The following is a 25,271-nucleotide window of genomic DNA, read 5'->3' as shown; positions in this document are numbered from 1 at the left end:
ACCTAAAGACTGGTCCTCCCTTAAATTAGACAACGACCTCCCCCATATGAAACAATGGTCATATTTCCAATTGCGCAGCTACTTGAATGGATTCAGAAACTCGCCTGACCTCTTTAGACCACAGACTGACCTAGAGTCTGCCTGCCGTGCCCAGAACCCAGTGGTTAGGGCCACCTCGGTGGCATATTCATGGCTAAAGTGTGCGGGTGAGGAGAGTCTGGACAGACAGAGACGGAGTTGGTCGGAGGATCTCGACCTGACCATTACTGACAGGCAGTGGCGACATGCCTGCATATTGGCACACAAATGCTCCATTAGCACGAAACTGCAGGAGACAAGTTACAAATTGTTAACCAGATGGTACAACACACCAACGAGGCTCCACAAATGGAATCCCTTGAAACCAGACACCTGCTGGAGGTGTCAGTCTGAAGTGGGTTCGTTGATCCACATCTGGTGGACTTGCCCCACGATCTCTGCCTTCTGGAAAGAGGTTTGTGGTTTAATCAAGCAGATCACAGAAACGTCCTTGGAACTGTCCACTGCATGTTGTTTGCTACACCTGTCCTCTTTCTCGCTTTCACGCTACAAAAATTCGCTGACCAAGCACCTGCTGAATGCAGCCAAACCCTTGATTCCCCTCTACTGGAGCACCTCCAGAGTGCCTTCCGCTCGGGAGTGGCTCCGCAGGGTGATGGAAGTGTGCGAGATGGAGGACACATTGGCGCAGGACAGGGGGACAGCTGAGAAATTTCTTGACACCTGGCGACCATGGTTTGCTTTCAGATTTTCACGAGAGTATGAGTCTATGATGCAATAATATTACACTGGAGACACTACTGAGCTTTCTAGTCCCGTAACTGTCTTACTGGGGCCTACACCCGTGATCAGTTATCAGATGAACCGAAAACGCGCAGTACCTATCACTACCTTACCCCACCTTCCCCTACCCCTCCTTTTTTCCTTGTTTCTCCTCGCAAGTTCTTTTTCTCCCTTGTTCTCCTCTACTATCTTTCTCTAAGACAATATACTTTGAAACTTTCGGATGCATTTGGCTCCCTGACCAATTTCAGGAGGCATATTTGTGAACTAATATTTCAATGGATTGAGTACCTCGGTACCAGACATTTTATTTGATATGACTTATTCCTTTGTCACATTGCTGAACCCACAACTTCATTTGCATTTTTATCTGTACTCAGTTTTCTATGTCAGTTAATGGAGATCTGTGACTGTTTCTTTATCATGCCTGAACTGTGCACAGTTGCATCTGTGTTGAGCTTTCTTTTATGCATGTCTTGTTTCTTTTGACTTTCAATAAATAAAACCTTTGAATGTGAAAAAAAAGCGTGGGAGTCCCCCCAAATTCAATTACCAGGCCTCTCAGGTCTGGTATGGATATTAAGGGGAACCCCGCCATCAATTTAAAAAAAATTATGTGGGGTTCCCCCCAAATATCCATTCCAGACCCTTCAGGTCAGGTCTGGATTTTAAGGGGAACTCCACCCCAAATAAAAAAAAATGGGGTGGAGTTCCCCCAAAAATCCACACCAGACCCATTATCCGAGCACGTTAACCTGGCCGGCCGCAGAAAAGAGGGGGGGACGAGAGAGCGTCCCCCCCTCCTGAACCGTACCAGGTCACATGCTCTCAACATGGGGAGGATGTCCCCATGTTGATGGGGACAAGGGCCTCATCCCCACAACCCTTGCCCGGGGGTTGTGGGGGTCTGCGGGCAGGGGGCTTACCGGAAACTGGAAGACCCCTTTAACAAAGGGAACCCCCAGATCCCGGCCCCCCTCTATGTGAATTGGTAATGGGGTACATTGTACCTTTACCAATTCACTAAGTAAGTGTAAACAGAGTAAAAAAAGGTGGATACCCTGCGCTGCTAATAATAAGTGAATGGAAGCTGCTAACACGGCTCATTTGAATAAAAAGCAAAAAGTGAAAAGGAAAATAAATGTGTAGCGCTCAAACTGACTGTCAATAATGAAAATCAATTGCCAAAGAATGTGAAACACATAACAATTATAAACAGAATGTGCATCAACAACATACAAGTCCCATATTGCAGGAAATAAATATGGTGCCGCTGGGCACGTGGTGCAGTGTGAACTGTTGCGCCTGTTGGTTGGTGCCAAAGCGCAAAAAGTGATATAATCAACAAAAGTTCGATGAAAATATTCACATAAACCAAAACAAAGTCAATCTAGTGAAAAAGTGAATGGATGAGATGCAGTGTGAACTGTTGCGCCTGTTGGTTGGTGCCAAAGCGCAAAAAGTGATATAATCAACAATAGTTCGATGAAAATATTCACATAAAAAGATGGAAAGACTCCAAAAAGAACCTAAAAACCTTGTCAGCTGTGCACAGATGCCACACTGTGGGGCTGGCCTAAAATTTTGATACGGGTGCTGGATCCTGCTTGGATACTCATCTTGGCACTCATGCAACATGTGTAGTTAGCCATGAGGTGCAATACAGGTCCAGGGCCATGTTTCATTCTTATAGAATCTAGACCCTGAAGATCCCTTCATGGGAAGGCCCACCATGAAGGGCAAAGCCTGGGCCCTGTATGGGGAGCGTGACATTGACAAGAAAGACAAGTTCCCTCTATTATTTGATCATTACTGTAGGTCCACCTCAGAGAGGTTCAACAGTCTACTTAATAGCGATTGTAAAGCTTTGCTTTTTTAAAAAGAAAAAAAAAAGAAAATAAGAAACATATTATACTTACCCGAGGAAAAAGAACCTGCTGCTCCAGGTGTATGTAATGAGCCTGAATGGAACGTGACCAATAATTCCAACTGCCTTTATTGAATCACTGTAATGACATAAGGGACACCAACAAACAATCACGTAGACAGGTTTCAAACATACATCTTATGCTTAACCCTTTAACTGCCAGATTTGTATGCTGTACGGATGTACAGAAGTGCCTGCAGGTGGCCAGGTCAGGCCAGTATGGTGTACAGACCTCTTTTCTCCCTCTCCTATAAGCTTATGGTCACTTCAGTGATCATAAGCTTATATGAGAATTGTTCAGCAGACTCTGATCAGTGTATTACAACCCGCTGATCAGAGTTATTAACCCCTAATGTGATCGCACCCCCCGCAATCACGCCACCATCTCCCTGTCCCCTGCCTCTCCACCCCCCCCCACTCTCCTCTTTAACACCCTTCTTCACCCTCAACATAGATTACCCCCCTCCACCCAATCCGACCCCCCCTGCAAACCCACTTCCCACAACCACCATCATTAGTCAGCATCCCTCCTCTTACACTCCTGCCGGCTTCAGGTGCTGCATGGGGCTTGGGGGGTCCAGATGTGTCCCCCTGCCAATCAGATCGCACCCAAACTGCCCCTGCACCCTGATCCATGGCCGCTCTTCTTTCCCTTCCTCTGCCTGCAGCTTCTCACTGCACAGATCTCTATGATCTGTCAGGCTTAGGATGACGGCGGGGGGGGGGGGTTGTGGGAAGAGAGGCACGAGCGGTGTGGGTAGGAGTGAAGTTGGGGCTTGGGGGGTTTATATAAACATGTGTTTACTAAGCTCCCCCTGTAGAAGAGGGGGTGCATGCAGCGACCACTGCTATGTGCCCATTGACACTGCCAGCTGATATATTGTAACTGCGAGTGTTAAGCGTCAAGTAAAGTGCTGAAGAGAAAGGGGTATCTTCAGTCCCTTTCTCTGTCTCAAAAAAGAGATATAAAGTTATAAAAAAACAAAAAAAACATAGTAAGACCCCCCAGGTCCTCCCACACTCACCCCTCCATGAATACCTCAGCTTCTCCTCCCAGCAAACCCAATCCATCCTAATTGCCTAGGAAAGGAAGCTGGAAGACAATAGCAAATATAAATTTGCTAATTTCACAACTTACAAGTGGGTGGGTTCGGTGGTGCAATGCTCTGCGCCTGAGCCCAGCCTTTTTTAGGCCAATTAGAGCCTCAGGCTCTAATCATACAAATGCATGAGGTCCGCGCCCTGCAGGGGAGTGGTGCCCCAGCGCCCCTAATTGACCGACCACTCCTGGTAAGACCCCTTTCACATGGAGCAGAGTCTGAAAAAGCAGATCTGCCTTCTCAGCGGGGTATCTGTCTGCTGATCCCCGTTGAGCAGGTGGATGACAGGTTTATGTCCGCTCCGCTGATGCAGAGCGGACACACAGCTATTCTCTATGTGATGGTCGGATGGAAACAGACCGCCTGTCCGTTTCCATTGGATGCCATCCGATCCTATCTGCTAGATGGAATGCCCATCCGTCTGGTTTTAGCGGACTGGATCAGATACAGGCGGGTGTAAACGGACACATGTCCATTTACATCAGCCTCTTCATAGAGAACAATGGGTGGTCCGATTGGGTCCGCCTGAAAAATGGACAGGCAGACCCAATGGTGTGCTTGTGTGAAAGGGGCCTAAGGCCTTGTTCACACAGGGCATACACAGTGTACCTTTACAGGGATGCACGGGTGTTCTGTTCATCTCTGTGCAGGCAGTCCCATTGATATAATTTGGGAAGTAGCAATTGCACGAACAGAGCTGTTGCTCCCAATTTTACATGCATATAGGTCCGCATGCATGTCCCTGAGCTCACACAGTCTGCGTTCAGGGTCATGTACCCAAACCCACACGGATGTCAGATTGGGAAAAACAGCTATGCCTGTGCAGCCGTTGCATCCCAATTGGCATGAATGGGACTGCCTGTATGGGGATGCATGGAGCACCTGTGCATTCCTGTGCAGGTAAACATGGCACCAGTGGGCATACATTTTAGTATGCCACATGTGAGCGAGGCTTCAGTAATAATTTAGCAGGAATTTTGTAAGTTACTTTGTGTTTATGTGCTTTCAGTGTATTTTTTGCCAATATATTGGTTCAATAAACATTTGTGCAAATACCGCAGAGTCAAAAAAAATGGGTAGCACCCTCTTTTTATTATAGAGGTCACATGCTTTCAGATAATATATGGTTTTGGGGGTCTTTCACAAATTATTACGTTCGATTTTCAACATTTTTCAGGTGGCCCTTTGAGTCTGGTATTAATATTAAGGGGAACCCCCCACCCAAATAAAAAAAGGTGTGGGAGTCTCCCAGGCCCTATATAATCTGAACAGCAGTATATATACTATACGGCCTGCCCTATATATTCTGCAGAAAATTGGGCCTTAGGTGTTGGTGGTACCAGAACACCGTAACCCCTCACAGATACTCTGTTGAGTGCAGGAACGGGCCCTGCTGTGACATATTGGATCAAAAATTGTAATTACATGCCCCTGTTAACTGGGGCAGAAAAATTGGGCCTTTGGTGGTGGTGGTGCCACAACACTGTAACCCCTCACAGATACACTTGTTTAGCACAAGAACAGGGCCCTGTTGTGAAATATTAGAACAAAAATTGTAATTACATGCCCCTGTTAAACAGGGGCAGAAAAAATGGGCCTTTGGTGGTGGTGATGGTGGTTCCACAACACTGTAACACCTCACAGATACTCTTGTAGAGCGCATGAACGGACCCTGCTGTGAAATATTGGATCAAAAATTGTAATTACATGCCTGTTAAACAGGGGCAGAAACATTGGGCCTTTGGTGGTGGTGGTTCCACAACACTGTAACCTCTCACAGATACTCTTGTTGAGCGCAGGAACAGGCCCTGTTGTGAAATATTAGATCAAAAATTGTAATTACATGCCCCTGTTAAACAGGGGCAGAAAAATTGGGCCTTTGGTGGTGGTGGTGGTAGTAGGGTAGTCACTCAGCATAGGCAGTCTTCAATGGATCCCACATTTATAGAAAATTTCATCGGTTACATCAGCATCAGGTGCTTGGTAGCTGCTGATCCAAGACTGATTAATTTTTATGATTGTGAGCCTATCAAAGGAGTATGTGGACTGGCACACTCTGTCATCCGTTACAAACCCTCCAGCAGCACTGAATGTGCGTTCAAAAAACGCTGGATGCAGGACAGGCCAGTAGCTCAATTGCAAATTGAACAAGCTCTGGAAAGTGGTCCATCCTTGAGACCAAGTAACCCAGTGGGTGCTCTGTTGGAAAGGTCTCCAGGTCTGCTCTTGCCCCTAGATATCCCTGCACCATGTAATGCAGACACTGGCGATGGTTGCTTGAACCAATCAGATCTTGGTGCTGAGGACTAAAAAATTGTCTGAAGGCATCAGTCAGCCGGCCACCTTCTCCACCGCTTCACCGCTGCATGAAGCTTCAGCAACATGTTGTCTAGCACCAGGAAATTGTATCCTCCCAGGGTCTGGAAATTCATTGCACAAACTTTTCTTCAAGGCCTCCTGAAGGTGTTTCATCCTCCGCTGCCTCTGCAAAGGCAGGATGAGTTCTGAAACCTTACCCTTGTAACATGGATCAAGAAGGGTTGCCAGCCAGTTATGATCCCTCTTCTTGATACCACAAATCCTAGGGTCCTTTTGCAGGCTTTGCAGAATCAGAGAGGCCATGCAGCGTAAGTTTGCAGAAGCATTAGATTCTGAGTCCTCTGGGTCACTAAGGATCACATAATCCGCAACTACCTCCTCCCAGCCACGTTCAACTCCTTGGTTTTCTGGGGACTGAAAATGATCCTGTGTGTTTGGCGGGCTCGCAGGAATACTATCTGGATAAAGGGGGCCTTGAGAGGTAAGGAAGTCCTATTCGCCCTGCTGTTCTGCCTCAAGTGCTTTGTCCATTATTCTATGAAGGGTGTGCTCCAACAGGAAGACAAGAGGGAAAGAATCATTGATGCATGCATTGTCACTGCTCACCATCCGGCATCCTTGTTGCCTCCTCAAATGGTGACAGGACAGTGCATTCATCCTTGATCAGTAGCCACTGGCGAAAAAAAGCCAAGCTCCCCTTACCCTGTCAAGTGCTGTTGCCAATGGAGTGCATGGGAGGTCGTCATATGTCTGGTCAAGCGGCTGCTGTTTTGGCCATGGTTGATCCGCTTCAGACATAGCTTGCAAACAGCAACGGTGCGATCTGCTGCACATGTGTCAAAAAAGGCCCACACCAAAGATCTTTTCAAAATCAGCGGGGGGTCAGCAGTGCCCTGCACCTGCGGAGCTCTGCGATGTGATGCAATAGGGTGGCTGCCCTTAAGCTGCCCCCTGGAGGGCATTCTGCCTCATTGGAGATGTGCCTCCACCTCCTCTCTTCTATCAGGCACCCAAGTAGAGTCTGTGGCCTCATTATTCCCTCCCTGCTCGTCACTGGAGCAAACTTGGCAGTATGCTGCAGCTCGGGAAACATGGCACCCCCTCTCTTACAAAACTCCCTTTCTCAACCTGGGTACCAACATCGGAGCCTTCAAATCACTGCGCATCCTCCAGCAGCATGTACCCGACACTGTTATAGAATAGTTCAGGAGACTCCTCCGTGCATGATGGTGGGGCTACGGAAGAAGTGACTGTGGACAAGGAGCCGGTGGAATAAGCCGCTTTGGCAGCTGCATTGGAAGGCAAACTACTCTGAGCCTGGGTGACAGAGGATGAGGAGGATTGGCTCTCTTAGCAGAGGGCACTGGGATTGGCAAAAGCATGCAGGTCTTGGTGCATGATTTGGCCAATCATCATACAGCAATGCACTGTGATCTCGTCACTGGAACACAGGCTTTATATTATATGTAGACATGCTTGAATATCTGCTGGCACACAACTATTTTGTGTTTGATGGGGACTTTTACCTCCATAGGTGACTCCTTGCTCTGCCCTCCTGCAGGGTGCCCCCACAGCAAACAGCTTGCTGTGGGGGCAACCAAGCAGGTGCACTCCTGATCCACGGCTCTGTGTGTCATTCACACACAAAGCCATAGCTTGGCCCCTCCATTTCCTGATTGTCCCACTAGCTGGGATTGACAGCAACCAATCAGGAGTGTGCTGCACCTATCAAAAGGAGTTTCCATTTATGTGGGGGAAAAAGGAAATAAAATATCTAGGGGTAAAAATAGCTATCTCAAAAGACAGGATCTATAAAGAAAATTTCGTACCTTTGCTGGATGATATTAAAACAGAACTTAGTAGACTCTCTGCAGGTCAGATATCCTGGGGGGGGGGGGGGGGATGAATATCTTTAAGATGGTAATCTTGCCCAAAATCATGTATAAGATACAGATGTTACCGATCGCTCTACCTCAGAAGTACTTTAAGACCCTACAAACGATTTTATTAAAATTTGTTTGGCAGGGTAAAAAAGCGCGTATCAGTTGGGCAACTTTAAAAAAAAATAAGACACAAGGGGGATGGGGAGCACCAGATATTAGAAGTTATTATGAAGCAGTAATTCTCACAAGAGTGATAGACTGGATTAGGGACACTAAGCAAAAAAGGTGGGTAAGCATGGAATACAATATGAGCAAGGCTCGTTTAGGGAGTATTATCTGGATTCCAGATAAATATAGGGAGTTAGATAAACAATCACATAGCATTACACGGCATGCTATCAAAACTTAGGACAGAGTTCACAAGAGGGAAAAATGGGATTTTAACTCACCATTTATGCCATTAAATGACTCAAAATATTTTGCACCAGGGTTAGAGAAAATTTCTGGGAAATGGATTAAGAAAAAAAATGCTCAGCTGAAGGATGTCATGACGCAAGACAAATTAGGTACCTATGAGGAATTAAAGGACAGAGGTAATAGAGATAAACAAATGGCGGTATGGCCAGTTAAAGCGGTCCTCCACCCGATTTTTAAGTATATTTTAATAATTCTAATGCTAAAAAAACTATGCTGAAATGGATAGTTATGTTTAATAAATATGTACATTACCTGAGTTCTTCGTTTGCCTTCCGGTCTGGAGTCGGGTTTTCCTCGGGTTATTCTTACTTCCTGTCCCGCGCTGTGTCTTCTGGGAGCTTGTGTCATAGCTCCCTTGTGATCCTATTCTGGCCTAGACGAAACCTCGCGCGATTTCGGGGACCAGGTTTACATCAGAGGGGGCGGAGGTGGCTGTGTTTACATCAGAGGGGGCGGGAACGCCATCGGTTGTTAGGGGAACAGAGACGCTGACGCCGCTGCTCCCCGCTGTGAGTGCTCATGCGCTAGATCGAGCGGTGCATGCTGGGATTACAGCATCACCGCAACCAGGAAGTCACTGCTGGTGGGATTCTAATGCCCACAGTGAAGATGGCAACGGCGCACACAGAGAAATATAAGTCATTCTTACAGACTGAAACAGAAAGGAGCGGACCTTTAACAAGCAAAACGTGAGTTTATTTAAGCCTTGCTACTATCTGTTTCACTACCCAAAAAAAAAAATACGTATTGGCATGGGAGAACCGCTTTAAAACATTTTTTTGAGTCTCTCCCACAGCCACATAGATCTGTGGAAAACCTACGTCCCCTGGAGAGAATTAGTCAGGGGGATTTAGGGAAAGGAGTTATTTCAAAAATTTATAAATGTCTAATAGAAGTGGGTCACTTGGACATTCCACCATATATCAAAAAATGGGAGGAAGAATTGGGATCCTCTCTGAGTCTCCTCGAATTAAAACAAATATGGAGAAGAGTGCATACCTCGTCAGCTAATAGTAAAATAATCGAACTAAATTACAAATGTCTGACGCGATGGTATATCACCCCAGACAAGGCTCATAAATATAAGAAGGAAGCCTCAGAATTGTGCTGGCGAGGATGTAGACAGATCGGAGATTTGGCGCATATATGGTGGCAATGTCCAAAAATTAAGTGGTTCTGGAGAAGGATTAGACAGTTAATCACCAAAGTAACAGATATAGAGATTCCAGATGATCCATGGGGATGTTTGCACCAAAGGATCAGATTACCTATGAAACAATATCAAAAAAGTATTTTACCCCATCTTTTAACAGCTGCTAAAAGTCTGATAGCCAGTCACTGGCAAGACAAGGAAAGTCCCCCCATTAAAGAATGGTGCAATAAAATAAACTCCATTCAAAATTTAGAATTCTTAAGGCTAAGTGATACAGATGGCTTAGAGGAATATGAAAAGACATGGTCGAAGTGGTCAGAGTTCAAACATTCCATGGTATTTGCGGAGTTAATGGGTGCATAGGGCATAGGGTATGACTTTGCAAGATAATCTAGATATTCAGGGCGGGACACAATTTAAGAAAGCAACAAGATAGAAAATAAGATTGAATATAAGATACAGAAAGGTAACTGGAGGTACAGGGGGTGGGGAGGGGGGTGGGGATGGAAGGGGAGGTAGAAGGGCATGAAGGCACTAAAGTGTTAAAGTGTTTAAAAAAAAAAAAAATTCTGCATTAGTAATCAATGTATATACTTGTTCCTTGTGGATTTAGGAAAAAAGTGAAAAACGAAGAACATAAAAAAAAAAAAAAATATATACACATACAAAAAAAAAACTTCCACATATGATGCGAAACCAGAAAGAGACTTGTTGGCAAATGAATGGCGGGAAAGTCTCGCTACCTTCCTCCGGTAAATGGTTAAGTCTGAAGTGGGAAAAGGAAAGAAAAAAAAACAAAAAAAAAAAAGGAGTGTGCTGCACACAGAAGGTTTTTTTTTTTTTTTTTTTTTTTATACACTTTGCCTCTATCCATTGTACCCTCTGAATCACTGCAGTTTGTTTTTATCATAATAGATATTTACACTGATATTTGTTAAAATATTTTGTTGACATTTATTTCCTTATCCCTAGGTGTCATATTTGGATCTCTCTTTGGCTGTCTGCTTCGATTACTTCCACCTTTGGATGGGAACATTCTTATTTTAATTTCTTTTCCAGGAGATATACTTATGCGTATGTTGAAGATGTTGATTTTACCCCTAATCATCTCCAGCCTGATTTCTGGTAATTAACACATACTATTTACTTACAGGATTTTATTCATTCTATGTAATGTAACTAGGAAAACGTATAATATATGAAAAACAAGTTTTAAAGGATGTGACCACTTATTAGTTTGCCTGTGTGGATGTATTGCTGAGGCGTGGCCAGCTAAAAGAAGGTATATTTAAAGAATTTAAACATTGTGGGGAGGCGCAGCTACAGGATGAAGGTAAGTATGCATCTGGGGAAATATCAAGCCTGCCAATGCAAATCTCCTAAAAATCAATGTTACCTGTATTTTATGCTGACTATGTGGCTTCAATATTGTCCCTAACTAGAAACAAGTATGCAAGTGAGGAAGTTGAGAATAAAATCAGAATGCTGACCTGCATATTTTAAAGCAGGGGTAGGCAACCTCGGCACTCCAGCTGTAGTGAAACTACAAATCCCATCTGCCTCTAGGAGTCATACCTGTGATTGTCAGGGTTTTGCAATGTTAATGGGACTTTCACCACAGCTGGAGGGCTGAGGTTGCCTACCCCTGCTTTAAAGGATATAAAGGACAACAGACAATTAGAATTTAAAGAAATAAAATTCAACAATGGCAATCTATATGTTTCTCCTTCATTAAATTTTTTAATGCATGGATCACCTGAGGAGTAGGTATACACATTGCTTAAAAGACATCTGCTTGCTTACACTGGTATCAAATAGCTAAAGTTGAATTCCAATTATGGAAATATTTGGACCACGTTTGACCATGTTTCATGATTCATGATGTAACATAAAACACCCACCCTCAAACTGCTTATTTAGATTTTTATAATACAGAATGCAACAGGAAAATTTCCAGATATGCCATACAGGAAACTTTTTAGTGTACCTGAAACATTGCCAGATAGCAATACATATTTAGCTTCAGATAATGAACTGCCAGTGCTTGATTAAAAGTTTTTGCTGGTCACTCTAAGTGCCTTAACATTCTGTTCTGCTGTATTGGTTGAACCCATTGTCTGCTGCCTTGACTTTCAGACTGTTACAGCCTCACCTGATCACTGCCTGTCCTAACCACTGCCTGTTTGTCTGGCAATTAGATACGATGCTTTGAATGCCCATCAGGAAAGTGTTACACTGTGAAATCTTTTGAGTGACCCCCGCCATTAACAATTGTGACAGAGAGTACAAATTAGTTAGAACTGTTCTCTCTCTTAGTTTTGGAACCAGATGTATCCATATGTAGCCTGATGTGCTACAACTGATTAAAGGATAGATTTACAGATCTCTTGATATGGTCTGCTTTGACCTGCTGATCTTGGCATGAGCTAAATTATTTAATATTAATTTCATTATACAGTATTATTCTCTTTTTATCAACAGGTTTAGCAGGACTTGATGCCAAGTCTAGTGGTAGGATGGGTACACGTGCTATGGTCTATTATATGTCTACTACTATTCTAGCTGCACTGCTTGGAGTCATCCTTGTTCTCTCTATTCATCCTGGAAACCCCAAATTAAAGAAACAGGTCAGCGTCTCAACCAAAAATGAAGAGGTGTCCAGCATTGATGCATTTCTGGACCTCATCAGAAACTTGTTTCCAGAGAACCTAGTACAGGCTTGCTTTCAACAGGTATGTACTTGTAGGATTACTATTTTATATAGCTACAGTATTGTGTGAAGTAAAAAGTTCATATTTTCTCAATCAATTGTTTTATTAAAGGTTTTTGCAATAAGAAAGTGTGATGTAGATGTATATAGAGTAAAAACATACACACTTCACAGGTAGGTCAATTTCATGAATTCAGCAGGGAAATTAGGAACCTTAAGGGGTTTGATCTTCTACCCCTGGGCATGTCTATTTTCATAGTTGTAAAGCTCTAGTATCAGTGTGGGAGTAAACTATCTATGGGGTCCAAATTTTAAGGAACCCCTTGGGTGAGTCTAGTGCAGGGGTCAGCAACCAGTAGAGAACAATCATGGTCAGGTGACTGGTAGATCACGGTCTGGGCTTGCTGGCCCGACATCCAAGATCATCAAATGGTGTGCGATGTAGAAGGACTACTTATGAAGTTGGAGCTGTAGTAGGGAAAAAAATGCATAAGCCAATGCCTCCTCTGTAGTGCTGGCTTCTGTTCCACGTGGAGTGATACCAGCTGCGCTCCACCTCTAAACCGGGCTAGCGGTCTCCAGAGTGGTGCCAGCAAGAAGAGATCTTCAATTCAGTGTGAAGCAATACAGTAATAATAGTATATAGTATAATAAAAGTATAGGGCTGCTTTCACACTGATGCACTATGGTTTACCCTCACTGCAGGTGCAGTGCAGTGCATATGCAGCAATTTTCCTGGGGGTTATCTGCACTTTGCCATAGACTTCAATTATATCCTGCTAATTAGAACACTATAGTTAAGATGTGTTTTTACCACCCCTTCCCCAACAGCACCCCTTTAGCTGCAGTGACCAGGGGTGTACACATGTTGCAGCCAAGAGTTATAGGACCAGCTGGTGGGTGTAGCAACCGCCAAGTATAACCCATGCAAGTGAATGAGGCAACTCTACAAATGCCCTGCAACCTAGTGCAGTTACAGGGCGCTAACAGAGTGGCCCCATTTAGTTGAATGGGTTGCATTTAGCAGGCAGTAATAAAAATAGATCAAAATCCGCAATACTAAACAGAGAGAATAAAGCAGCCAGCACAGTCTGATAACCAAACATAAAATAATAAAAAGTCCAAAGTGCAGCGCTTAAAAATTGTGGTGAGTCCCAAGATGAAAAGATGGATGTACCCATCACCAACTTCAATGTGCAGATAATAGCACTCGCCACCACGTGGTAAAATAATCTGCTTACCAGATATCTGGAAATAACAGGCGTGTTACAACCAAAGGCACAGCTCCAGTATGCAGCTTCTACCTAGGATCCAACACAGATAGATGATAGATCTCAAAGTGATGTTCACACAGTACAGCCTCCTCCAGGATCTCACATCAGATGTAAAGCATTCAGTTTTTCCAGCCAACGATACCCAATGAAGGAAATAAGTAGCCAATAGTGAAGCGCCGTAATAACATATAAAATAATTTATTTGTAGTAACTTACAGTTTCAGTTCAAAAGTGTATGCATCCCAAAAAACAAACAGCCGCAGCATTCAGCGTGCTAGTATCAACCTGCCTGACATGTTTTAATCGCAAAAAGATATCATCAGAGGCGTGGCTTCAATGACACCAGCACGCCCTTTAAGTATCATGACCAACAAAATCTGTCCAAGGGGAATCAACCTCCCAGCTGACAGATAACTAAAGGAAGTAATCAGAGAGGAGCCGCACGCTCTGAGCATGCGCATTCTAAACAAATCCATCCGATTGGCCCTAAAATATAAATGACGTTAGACGCGAGAATAATCTCCTCCACGCCATTACGGCTACGAAATGGTCGGCATGACACTGCTTTCACAGCGCATGCCCGACCATACTGAATGCTTTGAGGCTTGGTGATCTGTGATGCCTGACGCGGAGCTGACACATGCCGCATCATCGCGTCATAGCAGGAAGTGATGTCGGTGGAACGCAGATGTACCACACTTCCGTGTTCCACTAAAAAAAGAGCAGACAGGAAGTCATATAGCCCAGAACAACACAAATGGGGCGCAAATGGGCTCCAACACGACTGTGCATGGGCAAACCCCAAATCACCAGCCTCTAATAAACCTGCATCACATAATAAAGCATATAAATGAAAATATAGCATAATTCATTAAAAAAGCTATTGAAATAGCTGACATTCATAATAAAATAGCTAACAATCATATTAAATAAGGGAAGCCAATGGGAGTCTATGGAGGAAGACGCCCAGAGGCATTACCACATATAATAATGCATGCTAGAATACAGTACTAATCATAAAATATAATATATATGCGTATTATATAAGCCACACAGTGGCCAAGATGAGAAAGAGGGACTTTGTAAGAGTAGAAAATTCAATGCAATGGGGATAATGATTGTGGGCCATATTCTGAGAGAAGTTACGATGGAGTATCTCAGGATACTCCATCGTATCTCTCTTTTTTGGCCCGTGTATCTATGCGACTGATTCTTAGAATTCTTAGAATCATTTTCGCATAGATACACTTAAGATCCGCCATGTGTAAGTCACTTACACTGTCGGATCTTAAATGTAATTACACCGCCCGCTGCTAGATGACATTTACGTGAAGGTCTCATTTGTTTATGCAAATGAGCCTGCTACGCCGATTCCCGAACGATTTCGCGGCGCGTACCTGTCGCTAACGTCGTTTGCGTAAGCAAAAACGTACTCCTGCTTTATGAGGAGTAAGTTTCCGCATGTCCCACGTAGGCCATGTTACGGATAGCGTCGGGTCCGCGTAGTGTTTTTCCGTCGGCTACGTTGTTTCCCTAAGTCGTTCTTGAATACGACTTTACGTCAATGACGCACACGTCGGCGTCATTGACGTTTTCCGCCGAGAACTGGAGCATGCGCACTGGGCTTTTTTAAGCCCGGCGCATGCGCAGTTACTTAGAATCGGGGGCGCGCTTAATTTGAATAGAAGCCGCCCCCTTGAAGATACGCGTGGCTACGCCGGGCCATTTACACTCCGCCGCCCCAAACTACGGAGCAAGTGTTTGGGGAATACAGCACTAGCCCCTGTAGTTTGGGGCGGCGGAGTGTAAATGCCTTACGCGCCGCCCGCGGACATTTAGAGAGAATATGGGCCAGTAAGTTTAAAAACCCATTGAATATGTTAAAAGGATGATGATAACCAGAAACCTAAACAATTTTTAACTGTTGTTTAGAAAACTGTTAACATCCCAAACTACATTTAATCCAAAAGGGGTGTACCATTTTAAATTGTATATCCAGCGGGTCTTCAACCGTGAGATTTCTCTCTTATGCCTCGTACACACGACCAGTTTTCCCATCGGGAAAACTGCCATGACAACTTTTGGCCGGGAAAACTGGCCGTGCGTATGTTCCATGGCAGTTTTCCCGTCAGGAAAACCGCCTGGAATCGCGACAGGAAAAATGAGAACATGTTCTCTTTTTTCCTGCCGCGGTTCATGGCGGTCTTTTTCCTGGCAGTTTTCCTATGGGAAACACTGCGGCGGAGCATACACACGGCCGGGATTCCTGGGCCAAAGCTCTCACCGCAGTTTTCCCGACAGGAAAACCTCTGGTGTGTACACAGGGAAAGTGACCAAGCAGGTCCTTGGTTTCCCCCCCCCCCGGGATTCCAGGCGGGAATCCCAATCGTGTACGGGGCAATAGTAAAGCTACCGCGCCAGTGGTGTGAACCGACCGATAGCTATAATGGTTGTTTCCACTGGATTCTTATTGTGGTACTCTAAATAGTGTCTTGAAACAGTATGTTTGGGAAAACCTTTTCTAATATTTGCCAGGTGCTCGTTAATCCGCACATTCATTGCTCTCATAGTGTGGCCTACATACTGAAGGCCGCATGGGCAAATTAGTAAATACACCACATTTTTTGATGTGCATGTTATACAAGTGTCAATGTTATACACTCTTGCAGTGGTATGACATTTTTCTGTCTTTATTTTTGTTGATATGACATACAGCACATCTATGACAGGAAAAAAAAAACTTGGAATTCTGAAAGAATGATACTCTATTAGGTGCATCTAGTACATTAGGAGCTATCTGCATTTCCAAGGGTGGTACACCTCTGAAAATCACCTGTGGGTGCTCAGGTAGAACAGGGCCCAAGATTTTATCATTCCTAAGTAATGCCCAATGTTTTTTCATGATCTTCTTTATATCGTAGTGCTGCTGTGAATATGTTGTAATCATGGAGAAATTATGGACATTATCATTATTTCCATATTTATCCCTACCTTTCAACATAACCACCCTATCCATAACAGCAACTTCATTAAAGGCTTTATCCAGATCAACATTCGAAAAACCTTTCTCCAAAAAATTCACTTTTAGACTAGAAGCTTGCACCAAAAAGTCTTCTTTCAAGGTACAGTTTTGCCTTTAATGGGCAAACTGGCTTTTGGGCACAGATTTCAACCACGAAGGATGATGACAGCTTCTTTGCCCAATATAGCCGTTTCAGTCCATTATATTGAAAAAAGTGGTAATCTTAAAGCTGCCATCAATAATCTGTATATTCAAATCTAAAAAGTGAATATTAACTCTACTCATTACGAATTGTAAACTTATACCCAAAGTGCTCTGATTCAGTTGTTGCATAAAGTTGCCTAACGACAATTCATCGCCATCCCATAGGAGGGGGATGTCATCTACACATCTGTCCCAGAATACTAATTTGGGCCTCCTGTCACAATAGACGACATCCTCCTCCCACTTGGCCATTAATAAGTTTGCCATACTTGGGGCAAATTTTGCGCCCATAGCTATTTTAATATGAATGTCAGCTATTGCAATAGCCTTTTTAATGAATTATGCTATAAGTTCATTTATATGCTTTATTATGTGATGCAGGTTTATTAGAGGCTGCTGGTGTTGTTCTGGGCTATATGACTTCCTGTCTGCTCTTTTTTCAGTGGAACGCAGAAGTGTGGTACATCCTTGTTCCACCGACGTCACTTCCTGCTATGTAGCGATGACACAGCACGTGTCAGCTTTGCGTCAGGCATCACAGATCACCAAGTCTATCGAAGCATCCAGTATGGTGGGGCATGCACTGTGAGAGCATTTCCGAGTAGACGTAATGGCAAGGAGGAGATTATTCGTCTGATTATGCGTCTGACGTCATTTATATTTTAGGGCCAATAGGATGGATTCATTTTGAATGCGCATGCTCAGAGCGTGCGGCTCCTCTCCGATTACATCCTTTAGTTATCTGTCAGCTGGGAGGTTGATTCCCCTTGGACAGATTGTATTGGTCATGATACTTAAAGAGTGTGCTGGTGTCATTGAAACCACACCTCTGATGATATCCTTTTGCGATGAAACATGTCAGGCAGGTTGATACTAGCACGCCGAATGCTGCGGCTGTTTGTTCTTTGTGATGCATACACTTTTGAACTGAAACTGTAAGTTACTACAAATAAATTATTTTATATGTTATTATGGGCTTCACTATTGGCTACTTATTTCCTTCATTGGGTATCGATGGCTGGTAAACTGAATGCTTTACATCTGATGTGAGATCCTGGAGGAGGCTGTATTGTGTGAACATCACTTTGAGACCTATCATCTATCTGTGTTGTATCCTGGGTAGAAGCTGCATACTGGAGATGTGCCTTTGGTTGTTATAACACGCCTGTTATTTCCAGATATCTGGTAAGCAGATTATTTTACCACGTGGTGGCAAGTGCTGTTATCTGCACATTGAAGTTGGTGACGGGTACATCCATCTTTTCATCTTGGGACTCACCACAATTTTGGACTTTTTATTATTTAGCAGGCAGTAACACCCACCAAAAGCAACAGGGTGTTTCTTTTCTGCTGCATCATGATACACATTTGTCTGCTGCCTCAGCAGCTAAAGGGGGTGGGGTTGGGAGTGGTACATTTGCGAATCAACCTGTCTTTGACAGGGGGTGAGGAGGTGATATGTTGGCTTCTGATTTAAACCCATCATTTCCATGCAATGCATGTGATTGCGACCTGGTAGTATGGCAATTAGAGGTTTAAATCAGGTGTGAAGAGGTGACACTGTGCCCAGTGTTCTTCCACTTCTCCATGTTGTTCAGGTAGATATCCACCTCTTTATGGTTGCCTAACCCTGGTCTAGTGTATTGACAGTCAGCTTTTCATTCATGATTGTTCTAATTGCACGTGTTGTAACTCCCTGCTAATTCAGTGGTGGAGATTTCCAAGATGATGATATAGTTTTCTTAGTAGCATTGAATATAAACCAAATTAATCTGATTATAGATTGCAGGACTTTTCAACAGGTTTGTTTTGTAAAGTTTGCACTGGATCCTTGTATAAATGACATCCCAGTACTGTGTATATTAAAGCGGAAGTAAACCCCTTAATTTCATTTATGGAAATGTAACACTTGCATTGGTTGTGCTCTCAGCCAAACTGTCAAACCATCCAATAGCTGGTGTCATAACTGATCACATGTGCAGCATCACGGCAGTTGTAGATTAAACAGAGGCAAAGATGGCAGCTTCCTTGGCTGAAAACGATAGGGGGGGGGGGGGAGGGGGTTACTTACACTTTATGAAGTAGACTCTAATCCATAACCTTTTTGTCTTGGGGCATTAGTAGCAATTATTTACCATTGTTCCTTCCCATTTGCAATAATGAAAGCAAAATGGGTAGTATAGGCATACAAACTTGGCTTTTCCGAATGAAGTAAGGTACCAAAAGATGAGTACTTTGTATAAGATATCCAAAGGCTTGGTTGAACTCTTAGCTGTGCAGCATCAAATCCCCCCCCCCCCCGCCCCCATGTTCGTCAGATAGATTGTCTTCCAGTCCTTTCTTCCAAAGTAACTTATAATGCATTTTGTGGTGACTTTTATAGTTAATAGACAATTGTACTATGCACAACATTTATTTTCAAAACTTTTATTAATGAAGGGGGTTTGAGTGCATTTAAGAGTCGTTCACACTGCAGCGGCACGACTTCGGGGGTGATTGTGCAAGTCGTCCTGGGGACGACTTCAGAGGCGATTTGCAAAACGACTTCTGTATAGAAGTCAATGCAGGTCGCCCCGAGCCGCCCCCGAAGTCGTGCAGGAACCTTTTTCTAAGTCGGAGCGACTTGCGTCGCTCCTATTAGACTCGTGTCGCCCCAGTGTGAACCGAGTCTTAGTGATTGGAAAATACAATGTTGTGATTGTTTATACTGAAAAAGTTCCTGTTTAAAGTACTTTCTTTTTAAACAAAATGAGTGTAACAGATGATGACAAATGTGCAGAGATTTCTGCATGTCTGTTTTTCCCTTTTGTGGACAAACACAGTCTATAGTCTTGATTTTATTGCCCAGCTTTAAGAAATCCAAATGTTCTTCCTTTACTGCTAGTTTAGGTCTAATGCCGCGTACACGCGTCCGTTTTTTATGACGTGAAAATTTTTTTTTTTTTTATGTCATTAAAAACGGTCGTGTGTGGGCTCCAGAGCATTTTTCATGACGTGAAAAATGGCCATTAAAAATTTAAAACATGCTCTATTTTTTCGCGACATTTTTCACGTTGTCGTTTTACACGTCGTGAAAAACAGTCGTGTGTAGGCTTTAACGACGTGAAAAAAAGTGCATGCTCAGAAGCAAGTTATGAGATGGGAGCACTCGTTCTGGTAAAACTAGCATTCGTAATGGAGATAGCACATTCGTCACGCTGTAACAGACTGAAAAGCACGAAGACTGAAAAGCGCGAATCGTCTCTCACCAAACGTTTACTAACACAAAATCATCAAAAGCAGCCCCAAGGGTGGAGCCATCCGAATAGTACTTTCCCTTCATAGTGCCATCGTACGTGTTGTACGTCACCGCGCTTTGCTCGAGCATTTTTTTTTCACGATCGTGTGTAGGCAAGGCAGGCTTGAGAGGAATCACGTTGTTTTTTTCTAGACCAATAAAAATGGTCGTGTGTACATGGCATAAGGGAGAGTAATTAGCACTTTTACTTGCCTGACCCTCTGCTCCCCCCAGCAGATGGCTCTCCTCCATGTTCTGGCAGTGGACTGTCCCTTGGCATCCCCATGTCCAGTGCAGGGCTATGGACCCTACATTGGCCTTGATGACATTAGGACCATCGACATCTGTAGCATGGGTCAGAGGATGCTCCAGGGACTGGTCCAGTAGCATTGAGAAGCAGAGGATCAGGTAAAAAAATGTACTTTAACAAGCCCCCCAAACCTAAACGCAGTTAAGGTTTGCGGTGTGGATGTAGCCCCACTGCAAGTGAGAATTTTCTGGTTTCCTAGAGTTGAGTATTGGATAGTTATAATTAGGGCTCATTTACACTGGCTTCAACTTTCAATGCACATGAAAGCCCCTACTACTTCAACGTGCTTTTTTGGTGTGTGTTTTTGCTGCTTCTGCAATGCTTTAATGATGGTTCGGTGGTGCTTTGATGATGCTTCTGCATTCCTTCGGTGATGCTTCTGTGATGCTTTTTTGAAGCTTTAATGATGCTTGGCAGATGCCCTGTGTGTTGATATTTCATACCTACAATACCTCCAAAACAAAGCAAAGCTAAAGCTAAATAAAAGCTTCTCAAACTTCGGGTGCTGTAAGTGAGCTTTGTCATAGACTTCTATGGAGGCTTTGAAGCACAACTAAAGCGAAATTTGGGTATCATTTTTGAACCAAGGCAAAGAAAATGCAATGTTTGAACAGGACTGAAATGGCTTGTTTTATTCAGCTTTAGCTTTTCTTTTCTTGGAGGTATTGCAGATATGAGATATCCAACACACACACACACACACACACAGGGCATCGGCCAAGCTTCATTAAAGCTTCAAAAAAGCATCACTGAAGTATTCTTGAAGCATCACCAAAGCTTTATTGAAGTATCACCGAAGGACAACAAAAGCATCATAAGCACAAAAAAGCATGTTAAAGCAGTAGGCACTTTAATGTATGTTGAAGTAAAATAAAGTGTAAATGAGCCCTGAGCTAACCATTTTATTTAGTGAAAGGTGCTTTGGCTTTAAAAAAGCATGTCCAATGCCATGTTTTGAAGCAAGTGTAAATGAGCCCTTACTCTAAATACGTTTATCAAAATTGAGTAATGTCATGAAACCTTGATTCTATATTTTTATATTTTTGTTATATATAGTATCCATAAGTGTGTTTACATCCTGTTACTGTCCCACAAGGGTACTTACAGCAATGGCTGTAGAAGGGTTATCAGACCAAAAATGAAAATGTAAAGAAAGTATTATTAAACAATTATTACTTATCCAATAATCACTAAAAATACAGGATAACAACACTTCAAATACTAAAAAATGTTTCACAAGAACTGCTTTAACATGACTGCTGAAATCTTATGCCGCATACACACGACCGTTTTTCAGGTTCTAAAAAATGAAGTTTTTAAGGGTCTAGAAAAAAAGTTTTTTTTTCAACCCGATCATTAAAACGGCCTTGCCTACACACGATCATAAAAAAAAATGCCCTAGGAAAGCGCGGTGACGTACAACACGTATGACGGCACTATAAAGGGGAAGTTCCATTCGGATGACTCCACCCTTTGGGCTGCTTTAGCTGATTTTGTGTTAGCAAAAGACAATTCGCGCTTTTCTGTCTGTTACAGCGTGACAAATGAGCTTACTCCATTATGAACGGTAGTTTTACCAGAAAGAGCGCTCCCGTCTCATAACTTGCTTCTGAGCATGCGCGGACTTTTCACGTTGTAAAGCCCACACACGACCATTTTTTACAACCTTAAAAACGTCAACGTTAAACACGTCGTGAAAAAAAAGACCATGTACGAAAAAAAATGTCCCCATTTTTTAGAACCCGAAAAATGCTCTGAAGCCCACACACGATCGTTTTTAATGACATAAAAAAACACGTCATTTTTTAGAACCCGAAAAACTGGACGTGTGTAAGCGGCATTAGGCTTATCTTAAAGCGGGGGTTCACCCAAAAATAATTTTTTAACAGTACATTCAGCCGAGTTGTCCTAATGACAATCGGCTGTTTTTTGTTTGTTTTTTCCCGTACATACCGTATTTCACCGCCGCTTCCGGGTATGTCTTCTCCGGGACTGGGTGTTCCTATCTGATTGACAGGCTTCCGACCATCGCATACTATGCGTCACGAGTTGCCAAAAGAAGCCGAACGTCGGTGCGGCTCTATACGGCGCCTGCGCACTGACCTTCGGCTTCTTTCGGCAACTCGTGACGCGTAGTATGCGACGGTCGGAAGCCTGTCAATTAGATAGGAACGCCCAGTCCCGCAGAAGACATACCCGGAAGCGGCGGTGAAAATAAGGTATGTACGAAAAAAAACAAAAAAACAGCCGATTGTCATTAGGACAACTCGGCTGAATGTAATGTTAAAAATTTTATTTTTGGGTGAACCTCCACTTTAACCCCACTTATTTAAACCACAACAAACCTCCAAAAAGACACAGACCACTTTAAGTTGGAAGTAAGGAAAGGCCACAGCTTTATTGAACATATCAGTATAACAACCTTCAAAATACCAATAACCAGGCCGGTCACGGTTACACCGTGAGCATCTATAAACAAACCGTATAGTCTGAGAGGCCTGTCTCCACCATCAGTGCAAGACAGGCAATAAACTGACCCCGTAATTAAACTTGAGGGCATAGCCCATAAAGTAATACCAAGTGCTGGCAAGGTAAAACTGCCAAGGAAGCTGTGACGAAACACACAACGGGCGGGTGGGTGGACAACTCTTGTGACATCAAAATTCTCCTGAAAGTAGTGGTACGTGCCCCTGCTTAGCTTTTTCTAGAGTTCCGGCTCCACCTAGTCACCTCGTGCCACTGTAGCCAATCCAAAGGGAGCCACTCTGATTCCATGATTAGGTTGACGCCCTGCTTATTTGCCAAGCTTCCAGCAGTCAAGGCTCCCTTTCCTTAGAGCCGGGCGGGTCAAGTTACCATAAATTGAGAAACAATTTGAGACTAGAAAATGCATTTCCTGAGGAAAATGCGCGTGGGAATGATGAATAGCTGAATTGCTGAGCCCGCACCAAAGCCAATTCACCATAACCACTACACTATCTTTAGGACACACAGCTCCTTTCTCTATCTGCAAAGTAGAGAGTATCCTGACTTCCTGGTTGCCCCTCCCCCCTCAAGAGGTTCCCCCCCCCCAGGTCAGTGAGGAGGAATATTGCACTGAGGTAAAGGAATCTATTTATGGAAAGAAATACCATTACAAACGCCTTTTAATTCACAGACCAAATACATGAATTAAGCCTTCAAACAAAACGTAATAAATCCACAACCGTACATGCGATCGATACAGCGATTTCACCGTTTGAAACACAAGGCTTTTGTGAACGAATCGGTATAACATTTATGTTGATAAACATAAAAATGTGTCCATGTCAGCGATTTAAAAAAGAGTGTCTTTGTGTGTTTTGCAGAAACATTTTAAAGTCTTTTTAACATTACAGTCAATGACAGAAATTTTGGCGTTCTTGTCCTTTAGAAGCTCCTGGAACTAAAAGTCAAATGCCTATCACAAAACTGATCACATTGCCTGAAACCAGACAAAAATACCTACGTTTTGATGTATAAATTGTGTATGACAAGTAGATCTTGTGGGCGTGAGAGCAATTTGTTTCCCCTTTTTTTAAAGATAATTTTTTTTTTCAATGATCTCCACTGTACTGGTCACATGACACACTCTAAAACTGTTCCATAGGATTACATTATAACCGATAATATTTTCTGAAAAAATCACTAAACGTAAATTGCTTTTTCACAAAAAACGTAAAAGATATCAATCTGAAAAGTCAGAGCCGGATAGCTGAATATTTTGTGACCGCTTTAAAGTTTGTTTGGTGTCTGTAAGTGAAAGTATGAAGGAGCTGAAACTTTTGGCACCGCGTGTGATTTGAAGCGGGAAAAAGGATGTTCTCATTGACTTCAATGTTAAAAAAAAAGTGTCTAAAAGCTTAATATTTTAAAAAGTATAAATAGTACAAAAAAACTTGAAGTCCCATCGTTAGCTGAACGAGACGAACATTTTAATAGTTGAATGGTCTCAATAGCTGAAAGTATGCAGAGGTTACGCAGAGCCAAAAAACGTACGGAATAAAAATAATAAACGAATATCAATACTAGGAATGCTTATTAAAGCATTCCCACTAATAATAAAAAACGAATATCAATACTGGGAATGCTTATTAAAGCATTCCAACTAATAATAATAAACGAATATCAATACTGGGAATGCTTATTAAAGCATTCCCACTAATTAGCTATTATTAAGACAAATGTTAGTTTTGCTTTGTTCTGCATAAAATCCCAGATTATCTTTTCCAGATACAAACTGTTTCTAAGAAAGTTCCAGCTCCACCCTCACCCTTGGATCTAATTCGACCTATCAATGATACTGGCATATCAAGCAATGTTTCACAAGCAAACTCTACTTCTGAAGTGAATGCAGTGCCTGTCATGATCACACAGAAGAAGCTTGAGTATAAAGGTGGCATGAATGTTCTTGGTAAGGTCTTCCTTTCTCCATTAATTGCATTCAGTTTATGTTTATTATTAGAGCCTGCAAGACAAGGTAAAATAGGGATGGACAACTAGCGTCTCACATGAAGAAGGAACAACACAATCATTCTGTGCTGATCTGATTAAGACCCCTTTCACACTGGGGCGTTTTTCAGGCGCTTTAGCGTTAAAAAAAAGCGCCTGAAAGAAGCTGTATTTGCAATCCCAATGTGAAAGCCCGAGTGCTTTCACACTAAAGCACCCGAAAAGCGCCCCTTCCCATTGAGGTGCTTTTTTTAAAGCCAAAGTGCCTGAAAAATGCCCCAGTGTGAAAGGAGTCTTGGACATCACACAAGATCAGAATGTGT

The 25,271-nt window shown here is 43.1% G+C and overlaps 1 protein-coding gene across 1 annotated transcript in view; it reads left to right on the top strand.

The window, feature by feature from the left end:
• Positions 1–25,271, top strand: part of LOC120916575 (excitatory amino acid transporter 2-like) — a 227,378-nt gene that overhangs the window by 115,391 nt on the left and 86,716 nt on the right. The window contains exons 3-5 of the mRNA XM_040327625.1: positions 10,654–10,806; positions 12,163–12,413; positions 24,730–24,910. Of these exons, the coding sequence (XP_040183559.1) occupies positions 10,654–10,806; positions 12,163–12,413; positions 24,730–24,910 (585 nt within the window). The remainder of the gene's footprint in view (positions 1–10,653; positions 10,807–12,162; positions 12,414–24,729; positions 24,911–25,271) is intronic.

This window comes from Rana temporaria, chromosome 10, assembly GCF_905171775.1.
Source record: "Rana temporaria chromosome 10, aRanTem1.1, whole genome shotgun sequence".
Classification (NCBI taxonomy): Eukaryota; Metazoa; Chordata; class Amphibia; order Anura; family Ranidae; genus Rana; species Rana temporaria.
The sequence above is the reverse complement of the archived record's forward strand: the minus strand, read 5'-3'. Positions and strand labels throughout refer to the sequence as shown.